The 21,205-nt window shown below is 35.9% G+C and overlaps 1 protein-coding gene and 1 long non-coding RNA gene across 2 annotated transcripts; one reads left to right on the forward strand and one right to left on the reverse strand.

Annotated features, from left to right (window-relative positions):
* Nucleotides 1-96: 96 nt before the first annotated feature.
* Nucleotides 97-576, forward strand: LOC18430861 (putative F-box protein At4g22030). The gene has a single exon (XM_020665180.1). It carries the CDS (start codon nucleotides 97-99, stop codon nucleotides 574-576), a length of 480 nt encoding a protein of 159 aa, XP_020520839.1.
* A 6,829-nt stretch (nucleotides 577-7,405) lies between these two features.
* LOC148782773 (uncharacterized) lies at nucleotides 7,406-19,250 on the reverse strand. The gene is made up of 2 exons (XR_016050803.1): nucleotides 17,898-19,250; nucleotides 7,406-8,016 (listed from the first exon to the last, which is right to left on the reverse strand). It is a non-coding gene; the product is annotated as an uncharacterized LOC148782773 (long non-coding RNA).
* Between the last annotated feature and the right edge of the window lie 1,955 nt (nucleotides 19,251-21,205).

The following is a 21,205-nucleotide window of genomic DNA, read 5'->3' on the forward strand; positions in this document are numbered from 1 at the left end:
CCAGAGCTTTCTCAATTTCTGGATGATGCCAAAGCCTACCCCCTGCCCTGGCTCCCTGGCATGCTCGAAAAGTTCCCCTCTTAAATGAAGCCAGCAATGTGGTGGTCCAAGAGAGCTGTTGCTACTCCTTCCAAGACTGAGGAGGAGCCGACTGATAATGGGTGGAGCGCTGAGATGGAGAGGGAGATGGCAGATGTGGTAGGGGTGGTACGGGAGAGGGACACAGTGGAGTACATGATGCTTAGCAAGCTGGTTTTGAACTGCAAAAGGGAGATGGTTGTGGTTGGGCCCATCTTGATGGCCGCTGTGACGGTGGGATCGGCACTTGGGGGCTCAACAACAGTGGGTGGCATCATGGCTGGTGCATTGGCATGTGTTGTCAACAGCTTCAGCCATGGTGGGCAAGTCTCGATGGTGTTCAAGATGTACAAGAACAACGCTCGATTCTACCAGTTGCTCGACAAATCATTGTCGTCTTCCCTAGACAAGCGTCCAGTGGAGAGAGAACACGCAGAGTTGGTGGTGATGAGACTCGCCCTTCAATCGGGAAGGAGTATCTCATCACTGCGCAACTAAGCCTAATCCCCATCGTCAAAGAGACCTCCTGCGCACATATTCTTGACAAAATCTCTAACAACCCATTTGATGATGCTGCTCATTTCAAAGGTTGTGGATCTTCATCCTCTAATTCTAAGACCTCTTCTCTCTCCAGAAACCCTTTCAGTAATGAACAAGAAGACCATGAAACCCTTCCATGCCAAAAAACTCAAACAATAGAACCTCAAAGTCTGATGAGAGGTCTAACAGAATTAGGGATGAGAAATTTGTTTCTCATGTGAAGGATATGCCTTATCAGTTGAGGAATCAGCTATGAAAACCGTGAAAAAATTGAAAGAGAGTAGTCTTTTACAAGCTCAAAAAATTGAAAGAGAGGATGAGAGAGGTGACAGACACAGTTTTGAGAGAGAGAGAGAGGAGGGAGAGGGATACGGAGTTTTGAGAGAGATAGATAGTCATTTTACAAAATGTTTAGATCAATAACGTATAGTCAAAGGAGTCTAGAGGGTAGGAAGATAAAAAAGATAGGGACTTTATGCTACAATAAATAGTTTAATTTCTTAAGTCTCTTCGAGAAATGGAAGCAAAAAATAGGGGGCATGGAGATATTTTTCTAAAAACAAATGTTCGATATATTGCCTAACTGGTCCAATTAGTAGAAAACCAGCCAGTTAGTTAAACATCTGGCTAGTTCATGTATTAACCGAGTAGTTTTGGGCTGAACATTTTAGAGAGATGTTCTAGGATATACTATACGCCCAAAACCGGGGTCACCAGAGTCGGCACCCTATCGATTACGATCTAACTGGCCGGTTCCGATTCTAAATAGCTGGTTTTCCCTACACTATCAATTTTCAACCTTAACGGTAGATTATAGCATACTTTCCTAGAAGAAATGTTATGCGGAGTTGCCAATGGGTTGGGATCAGACCGAATTAGGGGAGGCACCTAGTAGGGTTGGGTCCAAACCCAAAAAAATATTGTGGGCCGTAGACCCGGACCAGACCCAAAGTCATCAGATTCGGACCTGATCATATCCAAACTAAAAATAAAAATAATCTATATTTCAAAAAATGTGGGACCCAGAGCCGGACCCAACCCACTGGGTCCAATTTTTAGACCCCTAATTGGACCCGGGTTGGGCTATGCATCGGGTCCCTAGTCCATTACCACCCCTAGACCAAATCCTTTTGGCTAGGACTGGGCTTGGCTCAATTAGGGCTGCAAAGGGTTCAAGCTTTCAAGCTGCCTCAGGATTTCAAGTCATTTTCACGCTTAATCTAGGCATGTTGTGTCGTTCAGGTCGGGCCCGGCCTAGGCCACAAGAAAGGCACCCTTTTATCGGTAACGGGCTGACCCTAAATAGCCTGAAATAGTTTATGCTGGCCCGACCTATTTAGAAAGCCTTTTTTTCGTTTTTTTAGATCTTCACTTTTCAAATTTTCCTTGTTTGTAGTAAGCCAAAAAGATAAAAATAAATAGATGCTAAAATATTTTGTAAAAAAAATTTAAAGCCCATTCTCTATCTAGAAACCCAATCTCTTTTTTTTCTCTCTAAAACACATTCTCTCTCTCTAGAAACCCAATCTCTTTTTTCTCTTTAAAGACACATTCTCTCTCTGTAAACCCATTCGCTCTTTTTCTCTCTAAAAACTCATTATCTCTCTAGAAACCCATTCTCTCTCTAAAACTCAATATCTCTTTCTCTCTCTAAAAATACATTTTCTCTCTAGAACCCAATCTCTCTCTGTAAAACCCCAATCTCTCTTCTCTCTCGAAAAACCTAATATCTCTTTCTTACTCTAAAACCCAATCCCTTTCTCTTTCTAAAAACCCATTCTCTCTAGAAACCCAATCTCTCTCTCTAAAAATCTCATCTTTCTTTCTCTTTCTAAAACCCATTCTCTTTAGAACCCCAATCTATGTTTCCCTCTCTAAAAATCCAACCTCTTTTTCTGTTTCTCTAAAAACCTATTATCTCTTAAAAAACTCATTCTCTCTCTAAAAACCTATTTCCTCTCTAGAAACTCAATATCTCATTCTCTTTCTAAAAACCCAATCTCATTTGCTCTCTCTAAAAATCCGTTTTCTCTCTAGAAACCCAATATCTCTCTCTCTATCTAAAAACCTAACTTTTCTTTTTCTGTCTAAAAACTCATTATCTCTCTCTAAAAACCCAATAACTCTCTCTAAATCTATCTCTCTAAAAACCTATTCTCTCTCACACACATACGAGAAACTTAATGTCTCCCTAAAACCCTAATATCTCTGATTCTATCTAAGGACTCATCCTTTTATTCTCTCCAGAAACCGAATCTCTCTTTCTCTCTCTAAAAACACATTCTCTCTCTTTAGGAACCCAATTGCTCTTTCTCTCTCTAAAAACTCATTCTCTCTAAAAACTCAATCTCTCTCTCTCTCTAAAAATCTACTCTTTTTAGAAATCCAATATCTCTTTCTCTCTCTAAAACACAATCTATCTCTAAAAAATATTTTAGCATATGTTTTATGTTTTTGGATACTACAAACAACAAAAACTTTGCAGAGTGAGATAAAAAAAAGGGGTTTCTTAATGGGCCGAGGCGAGCTGATGTAAGTTTCGAGCTTCTCGGGCCCCGGCCCGGTGCCAGTCTTAGGCTCAATATGTAGTTAGGCACTTAGGCTGCGCTCGAGTTTGGAACCGATTTATATCATTGACGCTTGAGCGTGGCCCGTAAATTACCCTCCATTTTATCCGATTTAAATATCTATAGTAGTTCTTTTCTCCACTTAAAAAATAGGGATTGTATACTATGAGATCATTTATCTTTAGTATACAAGGAGGTCAAAATTATTCTTAACCATTAGATGATCAATTGTATGGTTTGGAGTGTATCACAAAGTTAGGGAATTTTTGATTTTTAGTATAGTCACAAGTACATTTACAACCATTTGATTTGAAATTTAATGGACAAGAATGGTTGCGACTTCATTGTACTAAATCAAATTTGATGGACAATAATGGTTGCGACTTCATTGTACTAAAAGTAAATGTCTCTCTCTTTACTTTTTCTAAAAAATAATTGTTGGGACCAAATATTCTCATAAATATAGAATGAATATAAATTCAACAAAATATTAGAATACATAAATGCTTGTAAAAAAAACCAAAACATATTCATCTTGAGCAAAAGAGAGATGATGGCTCTCTTATTTTGGTATCAATTTATGGCCAGAACTAATTCATTCAAAGCTCAATCAAAACACAATGAAGATAAAAACAAAAAACATATTTTGGTTTTTTTATTTTTCTCTTCTATTTTTTTTCCCTTTGTCGGACAGCAAATTCAGAAGTTATATATCATAATCTTTAAAACATAAGATGTTAGTGGTTATAAGCTGGATTAAATGAGTTTTATATAGAGGGCGTGGTCTATAATATACAATCCATCAATAATAGACTTTCAATATAATATAAACTATAGTGTATAGTATTTTTGTGCAGGGCTCCTGACCTTTGCCAGTCCAAAAATAATTCGAGACTATTATGCCCCAGCCCAGCTCGAGACCCTCAGGCCTGGCTGACCATTTCGTTGCCCCTCAAGTTCTCCTCTTCACCAAATGACGAACTCTCTCCCTACATTATGTATTGAGTGCATATACTATGCCTTTGGGGGAGTATTTTCCCTCGGTCAAAATACATACCTAGGTTGATTTTTTTAGACTAACAATTGGAAACCATATAAAACTAATAGATGATTATTTTCGAAAGAAAATTTTAAATTTTGAGTTTGTGACACTTAAATCTAGCCTTTCAAATTTTGGATGGCTTCTATTCAATACCAAGGCATTAGTTTTTTATTCCAGGACATAGAGAGAGTTTACTTCTTAAACTTTTTTGCCTTAGATTATTCTATAGATTGTAGAGATTATATCTCCAATATTTGAGATAAAAAAAGTATACCTAATATGTATTTTGCACGTGGGAGTAAATAGATGTACACTATTGTGGGAGTAGGAAATCTTTTAGCTTGTGTAATCTATGTATACATTAAGGAAAAAGTTTATATAAGGTTACAACTTTAAAATATAGAATTACAGATGCACCTCAAAAATCTATCAAGAAAGGTTCTTTTAATGTTGAAAAAATTTCTAATAGATTTTGAGTACCAGAAATAGTGCATCTTGCAACACATGTTTTAGACCATCAATTTTCAAGATTTTCATATGTTTATAGATTTACTTGATTTTAGCCATTTTTGGAGTTTAAATTTTATAATTAGGGATAAAAATAGATTTTCAAATAATCCTAAGAATTTTTTACATTAAAATTATATGTATGATAAAATTTGGAGGTTCGTCTTAATTGGTTTGTTTAAGGTTGCAACCTTATACAAACCACACTAATACATTACATAAATGAAAACTTTATATAGAGCTGAGGCTCTAAACAATCAAATTAGAGCCCACCTCAAAAATTTCATTAGTAGAGGTTGTTTTGATGTCCAAATATCCTCAAATTGATCATATCGAGATCAAGATACATGCACATGAGTAAAAAATAGATTTCAATTTTGGAAATAGTGCATCATCTAATGCATTTTGGATCATCAATTTTTAAGATTTTCAAGTTTTCGTAGATCTGCTTGATCTACACTATTTTTTAAGATTGAAATGTTATAATTAGAGATGAAAATATATTTTAAGGCTATCACAAAGATTTTCAGTATTGAAACGACATTTCTTGATACTATTTGAATATACGTTTTACTTTGATTGTTTAGAGCATCGGCTCTATGCAAACTGCACCCTTACGTAAATATACTATGCAGGGTTATCTAGTATATGTAAATAATATGGATCCCGTAACAAACTAGAGGGAAAATATGGAGCTCTTGGCCGCAGCACAAGCAAAGCATCTATGCTTATGTGAACCACCAAGAATGATAACAATGAGTAATGGGTGCAATACACTTCTCTCGCCCACTTAGGAAGATTTGAACCGCTAATGACCATTCAGGAAATTTTGGGATCTAAGGATGAGCTTATAGAATTTTTTTTTGACAAATGTTATGAGCTTTTACTTAAGAAATGCTTTAAGAGCATGGGTTACCAAAGAGTTACATCAAAGTGTCAAAAGACATGAAGGAAGTGAAGAGAAATACCATTTTTAGCCAGACCATCAGCAGTGCTAAGGATGAGCTTATAGTCAAAATTATAGTAATCAAGACTAGACCAAACTGGTGGTATTACTGGTCTGATCTTCAACCGGTGTTTTAGCTGATCTAGTTCAAGACTAGATATGGTTAAAAAACTGGTAAAAACTAATGTTTGATCAGTTTTTAGGGAGAAGACCAATATGCACTATTTTCAATACTTGAAATCCAGTTTTTCTCATATCTATATATCTTGAGGTCAAGATGATCAATTTGAAGATTTTTTAGGATCGAAATAAACTCTTCTAGTGAAATTTTTTAGGTACAGGCCTCGCCCTTATACAAACTTTTTTTTATTTTATTAGTGTCGCCAAAACTTATTGAAAAATGTGGAAGTTGTAGCCCTTAGAGACGCGATCATTAACTATAAATAAGGGTGAGGTTTCTATAAGGTTACCTCTTTATACTTTATAAGTAAGGCACACTTATAAAATTTTACTTAAAGATGTTGTTTTGACGTCGAAAACCTTACGACGGCTTTAAAATCTCTTTCTATCCCCAGTTATAAAATTTAAAATTTTAAACATGATATAGATCTGACAGATCAAGAAATAGTTGAAAGTCTTGAAGATGATCCATATAACTTGTTACATAGTGCATTATTTTTTAAATTTAAATTTTTTTTTTTATTCATGTCCATTCATCTCAATGTTGAGATGATCAGTTGGAGGGTTCTCCTATACCCATAACACTCTCCATTATAGGATTTCTTTTGTGTACCGTACTTCAACAATATAATGTTGCAACCTTATATAACTTTTTTCCATTAAATAATAGAAAACAATGCTTGATGCATGGGCCCACGACTGAATGATGGGCCCTTTTCTTCGTAGACTCAAAGAAAAGCTTTTGCCCTTTTTGAAATTTGGAGGGCTTTACTTTTAGAAAGTTGAAACGAAGTGAAATAAAGGCATTGGTCATGTGTTTTGGGGATTCCCATCTGGGACCGCCTGTCACTCAAAAAAGACCTGTTTTTTTTAAGACCCCATTTTCGTGTGGCCAAGCTCGCATATGTAGAAATATAGGCTTCTTAATATATCTATTTTTAAAATGGATTTTAAGGCTTAAGTTTAGAGGACATGTAATCTCTAGCATGGAGATCATGAAAATAAAAAATAAAAATAATAATTTTAGTAAGGAAACATTTAGACCGTTAATTTCTATTGTTTTTAGATAGAACACACCGTTAGTTTCCATTGTTTTTAGATAGAATACACCGTTAGTTTCCATTGTTTTTAGATAGAACACTTGCTTGCATCCATCTTTAAGATGGATGCTTTATATTTTATGGACTGCATATATAGAAATCCGATCTAGCCCACATGAAACAATTTCCCTTATTTTAAATAATTGTTGTTTTTTCTTAAAGGGTGTGGTTTGTACTTTATATAGAGCCAAGGCTTTAAACCAGTGTTCAAAAGAACGAATCAGGCCGACTAGTTGATCCTTGCCTGATCCTATTAGTTGGACCGATTCCGACTAAATCAGTTGATTAGTGCTTTGATTTTTATTGAAAAATATAATTTGGGTAAAAAATCCCAAAAAAATTGTAAAAAATGTTTAATATTTACATGTTTTATTTTTTTATATTGTCACATAAAATATGAAAACCAAACAAATATTATAGCCATAATTAGGTTTCCAAGAAAAAATTTAGGCACCTGAATCAATACTTTTTTCAGTGAACTAGTAATTGAAAGAGATTACATAATATTACACAATAAAAAACAAAACACTGCTCAAAAGTAGTAAGATCAATGACGGGGTTCAGGATTTTTTTGAGTCTTGATATCAAGGTTGACAAGAAGAAAAATTGTGGTGAAGCCTGGTGGAGTCTGTAGGATAGCAGCAGTACCTTCTTGCCAAGTAGGAATACTACCTTGTAAAGTTCCTAGGCCATAGTCACCTATACTTATGCTCTTCGCCTCCTTGGCCCGTGTTTTGTCCCTCATCATCATTGTCATCATTTCGAATAATTAGCCTAAGGCACCCACGACTTGTACGCATTTGTCCAGGGGTGTACCTATTATACTTGGCTCTCTCGACTTCTTGCCGAACTAACCGAAGTCCCTCTTCTTTTGCAGTGGAGGTCCTAGTACGTTGCGGCACTTCACACGCTACAACTGTTGTCTCAAGCCAATCATCTTGCATTTCCCCATCATCACCGTCATCGTCCTCAACGATGCCCTCATTGACATCAACTTTGAGCAGAGAAAGAGCACCAACCAACCATCCATTGTTGGCATCTAACGGTTTGTGACAGCTAGGCAAAATGTAAAAAACATATATAAAGTTATAATACAGTCTCTCATGATAGTGCACTCCATATCAATGTAAAAATTGGGTTTGGGCTTGATTAGTTAGCAGTTGCCATTTAGAAGTGCTACATCTCAAGTTTGATACCTACTGTTGAACTACCAAATAAAAAAGAAAATGGATTAACCTATTTATTCAACCAAAAAAAAAGGTTGGACAATTTCAAAGCAATGGTCGCATACTAATAGAAATTGAATCCCGAATGAAGATACTAACAATTGAATCCCGAATGAAGATACTAACAATTGAATTGATAAAATAAATATGATAACATGATTGACACAAGCTATTTATATGCAAGACCATCAGTCTTTGATATAAGAATATTATCATCATCCCTAGCCATTAGATGAGAAATCAGTAGGCTAAGGGCATGCCGCAATGTTAAAGAAACTTGTTTTTTGACTTTGAGTTAAATGTACGCCTTCTAGTCACCCAATTTTGTATCTAATGCTAGGGATGATTGTGATCATACTGTACAAAAAATATTAACATTGATCTCCTTAGAACCATCTTTATTGTTCTCTCTTACATGTGACTCGATTGGTGCACGTAAACTTTTCAATGGTGCCTATTATTATTCAAAAGATTAAGCAAAAATGATTAGAAATCTATGATAAATTTGTAAAGTAAAGTCTTATGTAGAGAGGAAGAGACAAACCTCCATTCTTATACATGGCTAACGCAGGTTTAACAAGAGTAAGAACATTACAAACTCGATATAGCATATTTTTGTAGATTGTTTGAGTTGATGTTTCTAGAGTTTTTCGAAAATAATTCGCAAGTTAGTGAGGTGATCGAATCTGGCCTTTGACTTGACCAAGATGTCATCAACGTAGTCTTCCATGATAGTGTGCATTAATTCATGGAAGATGCTAGTCATTGCCCGTTGATAAGTTGTCCTCGTATTTTTTAGGTCAAAGGGCATGACACGGTAACAATAGGTTTTTCATTGTGTTATGAACGATGTTTTGGTCTGGTCATCTTGTGCCATTAGGATCTGGTTGTAACCCGAGAAGACGTCCATGAATGACAACATCTCATGCCCTATAGTGTCGTCGATCAAGGCATCTATATTTGGTAACGAGAAATTGCCTTTGGGACATACCTTATTGAGGTCTCTATAGTCGACACACACTCGGATCCTCCCACCTTTCTTGGGTACAACGACTATGTTGGCCAACATTATGAGTAATCGACATGGGTAATGAATTCTGTCTTTAGCAGTTTATCGATTTCTTCTTTGATTTTGAGCTTAAAGTGGGTCCTTTGACGTCAGAGTTTCTGCTTTACTGGCCTTGCCCCTTCGTTGAATACTAGGTGATGTTGCACCAATGTGGAATCTAACCCTGACATGTCATCGTATGACTAGGTGAAGACATCACAATATTCCTTGAGAAATAAAATCATGTTTTTCGGCTTCTCAAGAGATAGAGAGGCTTCAATCTTGGTTAACCTTGGATCCTTTTTGGTTCCTAGGTTGACGTTGATTGTCTCTTCGATGGTAGTTGTTTGGTCACCATCAAATCTCTTCTTGAACTGCTTAACATGGGAAGTGAGTTCTTTAGGTTGAGGGATTTCTTCGGACTCTTGTTTCTCTTTATCTTCATCCAGGTTACCTGATTCGTCATCTTGGGTGTTTTGCACCGTTAATAGGCTATCTTGAGCGTTTGTCGTTTTTGAAAATTCTTTCCTTATTATTATTTTTATCATGTTTTGAATTTTCACCAATTTTTGAAATGTCATAAGAGGTGCCCCTTATGGGACTCGTGAGAGATATGTAGGGGATCAGACGCCCACGCGGCCACCCTATGCCTATCCATTTTTTTGCACTGGGACTTGAAAGTGCTGCTGGTATGCTTCCAACGATTCTCGAGATAGGGGAGTGATTGACCAATTCTATTCCTGAGTTCGAACAGACGAATAAACATGATTGGCTGTGTTAGAGCCAATTGTGTATACTTTCAATTCCAGGTTAGCGAAAAGGTCTTCGAGAGGGTCGAGGCTTTGAATGCCTCTCGATACAAAGCTCGGATGGCATGAAAGCTTCATCCGCCTTTGAAATAGGGTGAGTGAACACCCGAGTCCTCTTGGATCCCCATTTTCAGTTTTGGCTTGGGGTGATTAAGAGGTTGCCTCCGTTATGCCTTGGCCTTGACTTCTCAAGCTTTGGGAGAAGAGCATGTGTCAAGCCTCGAGGGATCCAAAACCATATCGATATTGACATTGGATGATGTCTTTCATCAATGCAGAAGTTTGCAGAATTTGACGAACAGGTCGCTGGCCTCTAGGCGTAAGGTGGCACAATTAGCTTGCTTGAAGGAAATGAGTGGGATTTCTCCTAGCTCGACTCTTATGACAAGTTTCCCGTTATCTACATTAGGATTCAGAAGAGAAGAAAATTCAACACATACCTTGGCGATGCCGTTATTGGTAGGAAATTTGACGTACTGATGGAGTGTTGAGGCCACCACAAGATTCTCATGCAGCCGCGACCTTCTTAGCAGCATATTGAATGAGGGTTTTATGTCGAAGACATAAAACTTTATCACTTGGACGACAGGGCCTATCTTGAGAGTGAGAGACAATATGCCTTCAGTTTGTCTCTTGGTCCCATCGTATGCAGCGATATTGAGCTGACACGACTCGAAGTCATCAGAGCTCTTACCTATCTGCTTCACCATTTTCATAGGGCATATGTTTAACGATCCCCAGTTGTCAATGAGTACCCTCTGTATCTCATACCCTTGCATGAAAACGGTGATGTAATGTGCAATAGTTAGACGTGAAAGCGGTTGAAGCTGACTGGGATATCGTCATCTGTGAACACAATCAGAGTTGGTGCCATCAGCTGGTTGATCATTCTGCACAACTCATCTGGTTATGTGTTGCTCGGGATGTGCGTCTTGGAGAGGATTTTCTTAATCTGGGCCCTATGCGTCGGTGAGTTATTAAGCAGCTCCAAGATGGAGATCTGAGCGTGGATCTTGTTAAGATGAGTAGGCAAATCGTAAGTGGTCGAGTTTTCTCGTGACTCCTTTTGGGGTTCTTGATTTACAGTAATCGTCGGTGGCATGGGAACGGGGGTTTTCCCTATTCTTTCCTCAAGGCTATCGGCCATCAAATGGATGGGCTTGAAAACTTAGCCTCTTCGGGTCAAGGAGTCCATTTCACCTGCCTGAAGCTTGATAGGGTCAGCCCTTGCGAGAGTTATGGGGTACTTTGGGGTGTTGACCCCTCGATTGGAGGATGATCCCTTCTCGTTGATCTGGACCACATCAATTTATAACACGTTATCCTCATCATATTGGTCCTACTTAGGTGGGTTGTCGAGGCTTTGAGGTGAAGGGGTTCCTTTTAGAACAAATTATCATGAGATGCGCTATGGTGGCTTGAGGCTAGGTCAGATCACCTAGACCATCGTGTATCGAGGTTATCTAGATTTGAGTTATGGGAATGAGCATTTGACACTGCGTGAATGTCCCTCACTCGATTCCTATTTTGGTTACCTAAGAGCCCTTGCAGGATGAGCCCAGATCGAACCCTTTGATTATTCAAAGTCTTTCGGGCAAAGCTAGCTTTTCGAGCCACACAGATCTCAGGATTAGGAGCTTATCCTTGAGACTCTACCTCTAATCAGTGTTTGCAAAACCGGTTGTTCTGAACCTGAACCGACTAGTTAGATCGGTATCGACAAGGTACCGATTTCGGTTGAGGCCGGTTTTGGGGTACTAGTAAAAATTCGGGCACCTTCAAAAAAAATGAGCACCAAAACCAGCCTGTTCGAGTTTGAACCGGCGGTTTTACTTCAAAACCGGTCGATTTCTACTAACCGGTCCGGTTTTCTGATATAACAGGCGATATATCGGACATAACGGTGTTCTATTAAATAACGGTCGTTATTTCACACAGAGGCCATTATTTTAAACAGAACCTATGATTCACGTTTTGCAACCTTTTTTTATTCGATTTTCTGGCTTTTTTTGTTTTTTTCAGTGAATTATTGCACTTGCACACCTAACATTTTCTATAATTAACTGTTTATTCAATCAAAAATTGAAAAAGAACGATTTTTTGGTGGATTGAAATGGCGGATTTCTGAAACTATGAAATTTCTACCATGTTGTCAATATGAGCTTCAATAAATGAACATGCATGGAACTGCAGGGCTTTGATTCATTACTAAATCCTTAAACTGTTTTCTATTTGGATTTGTCGAAAAAGATGAATTTTGGAGGTTGATTTCAACCGAAAATGCTGCTGCTTGAAGAACTATGTTTGATGAAAAAAAAATTGATTTTTGATCGATGTATTGATCGTTTTTTAATGAATTGATCAGTTAATTTTGATCATCAAGGCTTCATATATCGAATACATCAGGTATGTTGATTTATCATTCAATATATTTATTTATATGAATTTGTTTTTGGTGCGTTTTTGTTTTGAAAATTGCGTGAAGTGAAATATCAGCCATTTTTTGAAGAATGATCTCAATTGTGAAATGATGTTCATGATATTTGGGGCATTTTAATTGTGATTGAAGTATCTATCATATCCCCCTGTCAATTTGTTCAAAAATGAAAGATTTGGGGCTGATTTTGACTCTAGAGAATATGTGTTCTTTGGCTCGATTTTAGGGTTCTTAAAAAAAAAATTGTTTCTTAATAAATTACGTTTTTTTAAAAAATATTTATATTATTTGTGATGAATATGAGAAAAAATAGATTCTTTCTTTTTAATTTTATATATTTTTGGTGATGTTTTTAATGTTATATTTTTTTTTTTACAAAAATATTTCTTTTTGTGATGAATATGAGAAAAACATTTCTTTCTTTTTAATGTTATATATTTTTTGGTGAGATTGTTGGATTGTTTTTAACGTTATATATATATATATATATATATATATATATATATATATATATATATATATATATATATATATATATATATTACAAAAATATGTTTTTTTTATGAATATGAGAAAGAAAATTTCTTTTTAATGTAATGTATTTTTGGTGAGCTTGTTGGATTGTTTTTAATGTTATATTTATTTTTTTTTATAAAAAGATGTTTTTTTTTATGAATATGAGAAAAAAATATTTCTTTATTTTAAATGTTATATATTTTTGGTGAGCTTGTTGAATTGTTTTTAATGATATATATATATACATATATTTACAAAAATATGTTTTTTGTGATGAATATGAGAAAAATATTTCTTTCTTTTTAATGTTATATATTTTTGATGTGCTTCTTGGGTTGTTTTTAATGTTATATTTTTTTTTGTAAAAATATGCTTTTTTTTTGTGATGAATATGTGAAAAAAAATATTTCTTTCCTTTTAATAATATATATTTTTGGTGAGTTTGTTGGATTTGCTTGGATTGTTATATATTCTTTTTATAAAAGTATTCTTTTTTATTCTACTTTCTTCTTTAGTATGGAAATGTGGAATGAGTTTGTGTTGACTGAATAGTATCAAAACATTCATGTTTCTTGGTTAAGTTTACAATGAATTCTTTGAGCTTTTGATAGGAAATCATAGCACATGATAAAGGTACTCCATTCTATGCTACATTTTATCTTTCAAATCGTATTTTTTTGCAAGTTGGCATGAGTACATTCATCACAAATTTCCAGCCACATCTAGTTTGGACTTTGGAACAGTAACGACCTCGTTATATGACATTTCATTAGGCTAGACTTTATACGTACCGATATATTTATTGCAAAACTACTGACTGTTATTCAATAAGAATCTATGGAATTACTGTAGAAGTCTTGTGAATTTGGAAAAATTTTCTATTGCTCTATTGAAGCCATGAATTGTCTGCACCTTATGATGCAACTTGATCCAAATGACTAATATATGATAGTCTGAAGATGAAAAGAAAAAAGAAAAAGGACTTATATATAGTCTAATCTAAGTTTTTCTATTTTTTTATTTTTTAAAATACTTCGGGGGATATTGACCCATTTTTTTTAAAAAAAAAATCTACTTGACCGGTTAGTCTAGTTCGTTCGAACCGCTCCTAGGCTTATGATCGGTTAACCGTTCAGGTTAGATTTTGCGAACACTGCCTCTACTTGAAGACTTGGGCACCGAAAAATGGATGGCCCCGGGTTCTGGCAATAATCACATGGGATTGTGGCATACTAGTATCTAGGTTTCAGAAGATTAGGTTTGGAGTCGGCTGTAGAATAATCATCATGGTCGCCTTGGGTAACAAACATGGTGACTCTCTTTGACCCTGTTCTTGAATCTAGACTTAGGGTGAGATCTAGACTCGACTGCTTAGGATAGAACCTAGTCTGGTTCTAGGGGCGAAACCCTAAACTATGACCTAGGCTAGGAATAGAACGGATGAATCTAGTTAGACTCGATGGGTTTTGGGTTAGACCCTGAATTAAGATAAGCCTAGTCTTGCTCTAGAGGCAATTCTGTGCTAAGACCTAGGCTCGGACCTAGACTGAGATCTAGACTAGATAGGTATGAGTCTTGGCTCGGATTGAGAGGGGGTCTAGGTTCGGACCTAGGTGTGAACCTAGTTTAGACCTGGACTGAGCTGGGTACAAGCATGGGCTTGAACCTAGAGTGTTTTGAATATCAGATCGGGTGTTGACCCTGACTGGATCAAGGTTGGGTTAGTCACGAGCCTTGGCTCAGACCAGAAGGGGGCCTTGGTTCGGACCTAGATGTGACCTGGTTGGGACCTGGGCTAAGCTGGGCACAAGCCTGGACTTGGACCTATAAGGTTTCAAATTTAGACCAAGTGTGGACCCAGACTAAGGTCTAAGTAAGATTTGGTGTGAGCCTTGGCTCAAATAAAAAAGGGGCCTAAGTTTGGACCTGGGTGTAACTCTGGTTCGGATCTGGGTTAGACCGGGTACAAGCTTGGACTTGGACCCAGAAGGTGTCAGCTCGGACCAGAAGCGGATCCGGACTAAGATATAAGACTAGTCAACGGCAATAAGCAAACAAAACACTTGAAAACTTTTGCCCTAAACTATGGGTAGCTTCGGTTTGAGTGAGTTCCTAACTATTGAAATGCGGCCAGGCTGAGTAGGTCCCCATGTAGGTTTTGGTCACCTGTTAAAGGAATCAACCAGGTCTTACTATGTGCGGAGGTTCTTTGAGGCTAAAGATTACGAAGGGGCGCTCACAGTTAAAGTTACGTGAATCCAAACCACCTCGATTCTCAATGCTAGGTTCCCCTCACAATAGTTAATGCTGAATTTTGAGGGTTTTCAAAAAAAATTGTTGGTTTCCTGGGCTTCCTTGGTCCAATGTGTGCAAAAGTGTGCAAAGAAGTATGCAAGCAAAAAGAATTGACAAGCAAGCAAAAACCAAGTAGAAGAAATAATGTGAGCGCTCGACACAAATCGGGCCAAGCGATGTGTGCTTCGAGGCAGAGCTCACTCGAGAGCAAAATAAAGGTGGAGGGGTAAGCAACCCATGAGAATGTATTTAGTCAAAATAGTGAAACCAGGCATAGTCTGTGCCTAGTCGAGTGCAGCTTGATCCGTTTGCAGTTCGAGGAGGGTAAAGGCAACCATAAAAACTAATAATAATATTATTATTATTATTTATTTATTTATTTTAATTAAGTAAGGTTAAACTAAACATGACAAAAGCCGGTAAATCATTGTTGTAAGCAAAAATAAATTAAAATAAAATGAAAATCTTGCACAGTTAACACTGATACTACTTTGTAGAAAAATATTTTTTTTGTATTTTTAAAAATTTATTTTGACCTCAAAATTGGTGAGCAGCAAGAGAAACAGTCCTGGAACAAGGTTATGGTGTCTCGGGATTTTTCTGGGACCTCAGATTCTGGGCGACACAGGGAGCGTCGCCTGAGCAACATAAGTAGCATAGCTTTGGGCGACACAGGGAGCGTCGCCCTAGACAGACAGGGTTTCGCAGCCGCAGAAACCCTGGGTCCTGGTTACAGTCGAACTTGGGACTATTTTGGACCAAAATCAGTGCAAAACAGTAAAGAAAAACATGTACTTCGAAGCTTGGATCAAGCTTGAACTGCCCAACGGTGGCCGCCAAACTGTTGACGATACAAATCAGAGAGATCTTCAGTAGAAGATCCCTCAGATCCGTGCACTAAACACTCATTTTTTAAAAGAGTGATTGAGAGTGGGACAATCAAATTCTGATGAGAAGTCGGATCTACTCATAAGTGAGCAGATCTACTTTTAGATCAATGGCAAAGCCAACATTAATCCGAAATAGGAAATACAATATAAAATGCAATAAAACTAATTTAATTCTAATAAATAAACAAAATGAAAAGAAACACAGGAAAGACTAAAAACGTACTAGACCGGGCCAGTTGGCCCGGAGCTCCTGAGGCTTTGAGGCCTCACCGTATCAACACCGTATGAGTTTTATGTCGTACGTCCTCTTTATTTCTCTTCACGATTTTTACCAGACCTTGCCTTGGTTGAATGGATCTCTGAATATATGGGCTGCAGGTGACCTAAAGCTAAGGTTTTTCTAGGTCTAGGTTTCTCAAGTCTCACAATCTCTCAGTTTTCTCTAGGCACACACAAGTTGATAAGGTTTCAAAAGTCTCTAACATAAAATGATCCCAAAATGACCATTTTATAAGTAGAAAATCTCTGGAATGGATAACATACCATAACCAGAGGATTTTTTGGCCTGGACTGCCTTTTGGTGGTCCAAGGCTTGGATGACACTGGAAACATTGCTCAGACCAAAATGGTCCATGTTCATTGAACCTGGCCAAAAATGATCTGGGAGATGTTGGGATATAAAAACTGCCAATTTGGGACAGTCAAGTCTAGGCAACACTGGGAGCATCGCACAAACCAAATCTACTCAAAATTGGTAGATTCCAGTTCTGGGGGGATCTACGGGCTCTTATGATGTGACATGCCAAAATTTGGGTCAAAATGTGATGTTTTGCTATTTTTAATGATTTTTTTACTAAAACATGACATTTTGCAGGATTCTGGATCACAGGGTAGGCATTATTGACTAAGGTGGTCTATGGTTTGAGGGTTTACTTGGATAGTGTGGTCCTAAGGGTTCAAGAATATCACAGAATTTGCCAGTTTTAAAAATGGGTATCTACAATATATAAGGTCAAGAACACTCTTTGATATCATTGACTAGCAGAAAAAAAAACTACTTTATTTTTATACAAACTCGAACCATTATTATTATTATTATTATTATTATTATTATTATTATTATTATTATTAGTATTATTATTATTATTATTATTATTATTATTATTATCAACTCAAACCATTATTAAAGCATTAAGATATTTGTTTCATATATAAATAAGAAAAACAATAAGAGTTAAGAAATCCAATGAAGGTTGTGATGGAAGAAAACATGATGGTAAATGGAAGAAAATGAATAACATTTATTCAACAATTCCTAGAAACTTGAGAATAAACCAAGATTTTTAAAATGGAGAATAACATTTATTCAACAAAATCTTAGGATAAGCTACATAGATCTTGTCTTGAACAAAACCATTTGAATGGAAAAAAATCATTAGATATCTCAGAGAAATTTGGCAATAAAGCATACTTTCAGCGTTTTTACAACTATGAGCAACAATTTCATTATGTACAAAGCCACATATATTTTTTTAAATAGTTGATTTAAAAAAGCCCCCAGATTCAAACCTCTAAAACCTAGTTTTAGAAAGCACCCTAAACCCTACATAGCAACATATTTTTTAAAATCGTTAATTTAAAAAAGCCCTAACATTTAACCCACCCTAAGCCCTAAAATTATGCTATAATAGAGAGAGAAGTGAGAGAAGATTGCACCTTGTTCGTGGCTGGGGAGGTGGTGCCTGTTGAGGTGGTTGTTCTCAGCTTATTCAAATGGGCCGAGAGAGAGAGGTGCCGGGGAGCAGTGAGGAAAAGAGAAGAAGAAGGCCGTAAGGATGGGAGAAGAGGGAGGCCGTAAGGATGAGAAAGTGAGAGAGGAGAGAGGTCATGGCGATAGAGACAGAAAGAGGTGTGTATAAAAAAATTTAAATTTTACCTCAAGATACGAGTCTTAAGATCTTTGGTGATCTATAGGGGTATCATACCATTATTTGTGGCAGGGTCCTATATAATCATTTCCCTATTTTTTATAGGTGCTTGAGGGTGTTAAATAGAAGCTCAAAATTTTAGCTATAGTAAAAAATAAAATTGAAATGCTTAGACATGCAATAACTTATCCAATTTTTTTTCCTTTTATGCGAAACAAAATGTCCATTTCCCTAGACTCATCATGGATGAGCTCTGATTTTGAAATCTCACTCATTTAACATAGATTATAATCTCAATCATGAAAACTCTAATGAACAGTTGAAATCGGCTAGTTTTTAGATCTCCCGATTAAAAAATTTCATCATAAGCAAAACATATTTTCCAAAATCCCCATTCCAGAGGGTTAACTAGACAAAGTAATTTTTATTACAAAGTACTCAATAACCAACCTTCCAGATTCAGAATTGGAAATTTCCAATTCTGATTCCAGGTTCCAATCGCCAAACAACCCATGGGTGATATTCTAACCACACGAGAATGTTTATCGCACAAGATATTGAATAGGCCTTCCCCTTATATCTTATATGTTGTACCTCTTGTTTTTTGGGTAGTTCAATGGAGAAGGGTTCCCCTACCCGTGGTTGAATGGAACGGGAGATGTCACATTTGGCACCCCGCCACCTTGACCACATTATGGCACCCCTCCACCTTGACTACTTAGTTTTGAGCCCATTCCTCTATATATATGGCATTTCACGACGGTAGTTGAGTACATGTTGGATTCATGAAAAAAGATTGTGGAAAAAATCTATTTACTTCGAAATGTATTTTTTTGAGAAAAGTATTTTATATAAAATAGATTTATGTTGTTTGGATGGTACATGAATACATTTTTTTTTCCTTTTTATGTTTTTGTTAAATGCTTTTTAGTGTATTATTACTTATAATGTCATTTTTCATTAAATTGGATATAGTTTCTCTCTCTAAAAAAATGAGATAATTTCTCTCTAAAAATTTTCAAGTAATTTCTTTTACAAAAATTAGATAAAATATCTCTCTCTAAAATTCTATCATATTTTCTCTTTAAAACTTAAAATTTGATATAGTTTTTCTCTCTAAAAATTTTGAGATAGTTTCTCTATTTAAAAATTTCAAGTACTCTTTCTCTTTAAAATCTTATAGATACTTTTCTCTTTAAAATTTAAGGGATTGTCTATAAAGAGACCATTTATCTTTTGTATATGAATGTCACAATTATTTCCGTCCTTTAAATTTCAAAATAGGTGGTTGTAAAAGTACTGTTGAATAGACACACTGCTCCAAAACCAAATTCTCATACTTCGTGATGCACCCCAAGGCATGTAATTTGACATCCAGTGAGTGAGAATGATTGTGACCTCCATGTACGAAAAAATAAATGGTCTCTTTGTAGACAATCCCATAATTTAAAATATAAGATAGTTTTTCTCTCTAAAAATTTTGAGACACTCTCTCCCTCTAAAAAAGTTTAGACAGTTTCTCTCTATAAAATTCGATATAATTTTTCTCTTTCTAAAATTTTAAGATATGACTCTCTAAAAATTTAGAGATAGTTTCTATTTTTGAAAAAGTTTCAAGTACTCTATCTCTAAAACATAAAATTTGAGATAGTTTCTCTCCCTAAAAATTTTGAGATGTTTTTACTCCCTAAAAATTTTAGTTACTTCATCTCTCTAAAACTTAAAATTTGAGATACTTTCTCTCTCTAAAATTGATATAGTTTCTCTTTTAAAAATTTTAAGATACTTTTCTCTTTAAAACTTAAAATTTGATATAGTTTTTCTCTCTAAATCTTTTGAGATAGCTTCTCTCTCTATAAATTTTCAAGTAATTTCTCCATCTAAAACAAAATTTGATATAGTTTCTCTCTAAAAATTTTGAGGTACTTTCTTTCTCTAAAAATTTCAAGATAGTTTCTCTCTCTAAGGGCGTATTTGTTTGATTAAAAGAATTCTTTCAAAAAGAAATCTTTCCTATTTGGTAAAAGTTCCTCGTTTGACGTACAAGAACTTTTATTTCTTTACGAAAAATATATTCTAATGAAGTTTCTATTTCTTTGTTAAAACATGTGAGTGTAGCATTTTTAACACTATTTAATGAACTATATAGATATCCTACCCCCAATACTTTTAGGCGTTTGGGTACCTAGAAACTTATTACATGAAAATAGATTACAAAAAAATATGACACTTCCACTGTTTTGATACATTTTAATAGTAAAAATAAATAAAAATTATATTACATAAAATTTTCCCAAAACTCACGAAACCCATTACTCGTGGTGACGATTGAAAAATCTATTGCGCACCTTGACGAGTAATCTTTGGGAAATCTTTCGTGCGCATCTCTATCTAAAAAATCCTTTGTATCTCCCACTAAAAATTGCCTTCTCTCAGAAACCAAACAGGATGCCCTACCTTCTCTCTCTTGCACCTCTCTCTCTCCCCCCTTCCCCCTTCTCTCATAAACCAAACAGCAAGCCCTACCCCCTCTCTCTCTCTCCTTCCCCCAAAAGCATAAATTGTTTCTTTTCCCTAATTTTACCAAAACACAGTTTTTGTTCTCTCCATCAAGGAACCTCTGCTTTCTGCTCTCGCCATCAAATTGTTAGTCCCAATAATAATAATAATAAATAAACAAAATTGAAAACAACTTACTCGGATATGTCCTTAAATCACACCAGTGACTAAGGTTCTATACTAAAACCTATAAACCAAGCCATCTAGTGACAAATTACCTTGAGAGTTCTCTTGGTGAATCTCCTTCACCTTCCATTACTATTTTTCTATCATTTTCTCTTTCTTTTCTAGAGGGGTTAACCTCATTTTATAAAGAACACATTTATTTTGTAACTCTCACATTCATAGTCTATAGGAGTTGAGATCCAATTGTAACTCATGCCTTAATTTCTTTAAATGCAGCTAATTAGGATTAACAAATTGTTGCCCAACTGTTAATCTTATGTAATGAGCTAAATCTGTCATTAGTCCACTAATGACTCATATAATAGGATATCTTCTAAGCATTCCCACAATTTAGAAGGAATCCAAACACAC

Source organism: Amborella trichopoda, chromosome 3 (genome assembly GCF_054954075.1).
Source record: "Amborella trichopoda isolate Santa Cruz 75 chromosome 3, AtrichopodaSantaCruz75HAP2 v2.0, whole genome shotgun sequence".
NCBI lineage: Eukaryota > Viridiplantae > Streptophyta > Magnoliopsida > Amborellales > Amborellaceae > Amborella > Amborella trichopoda.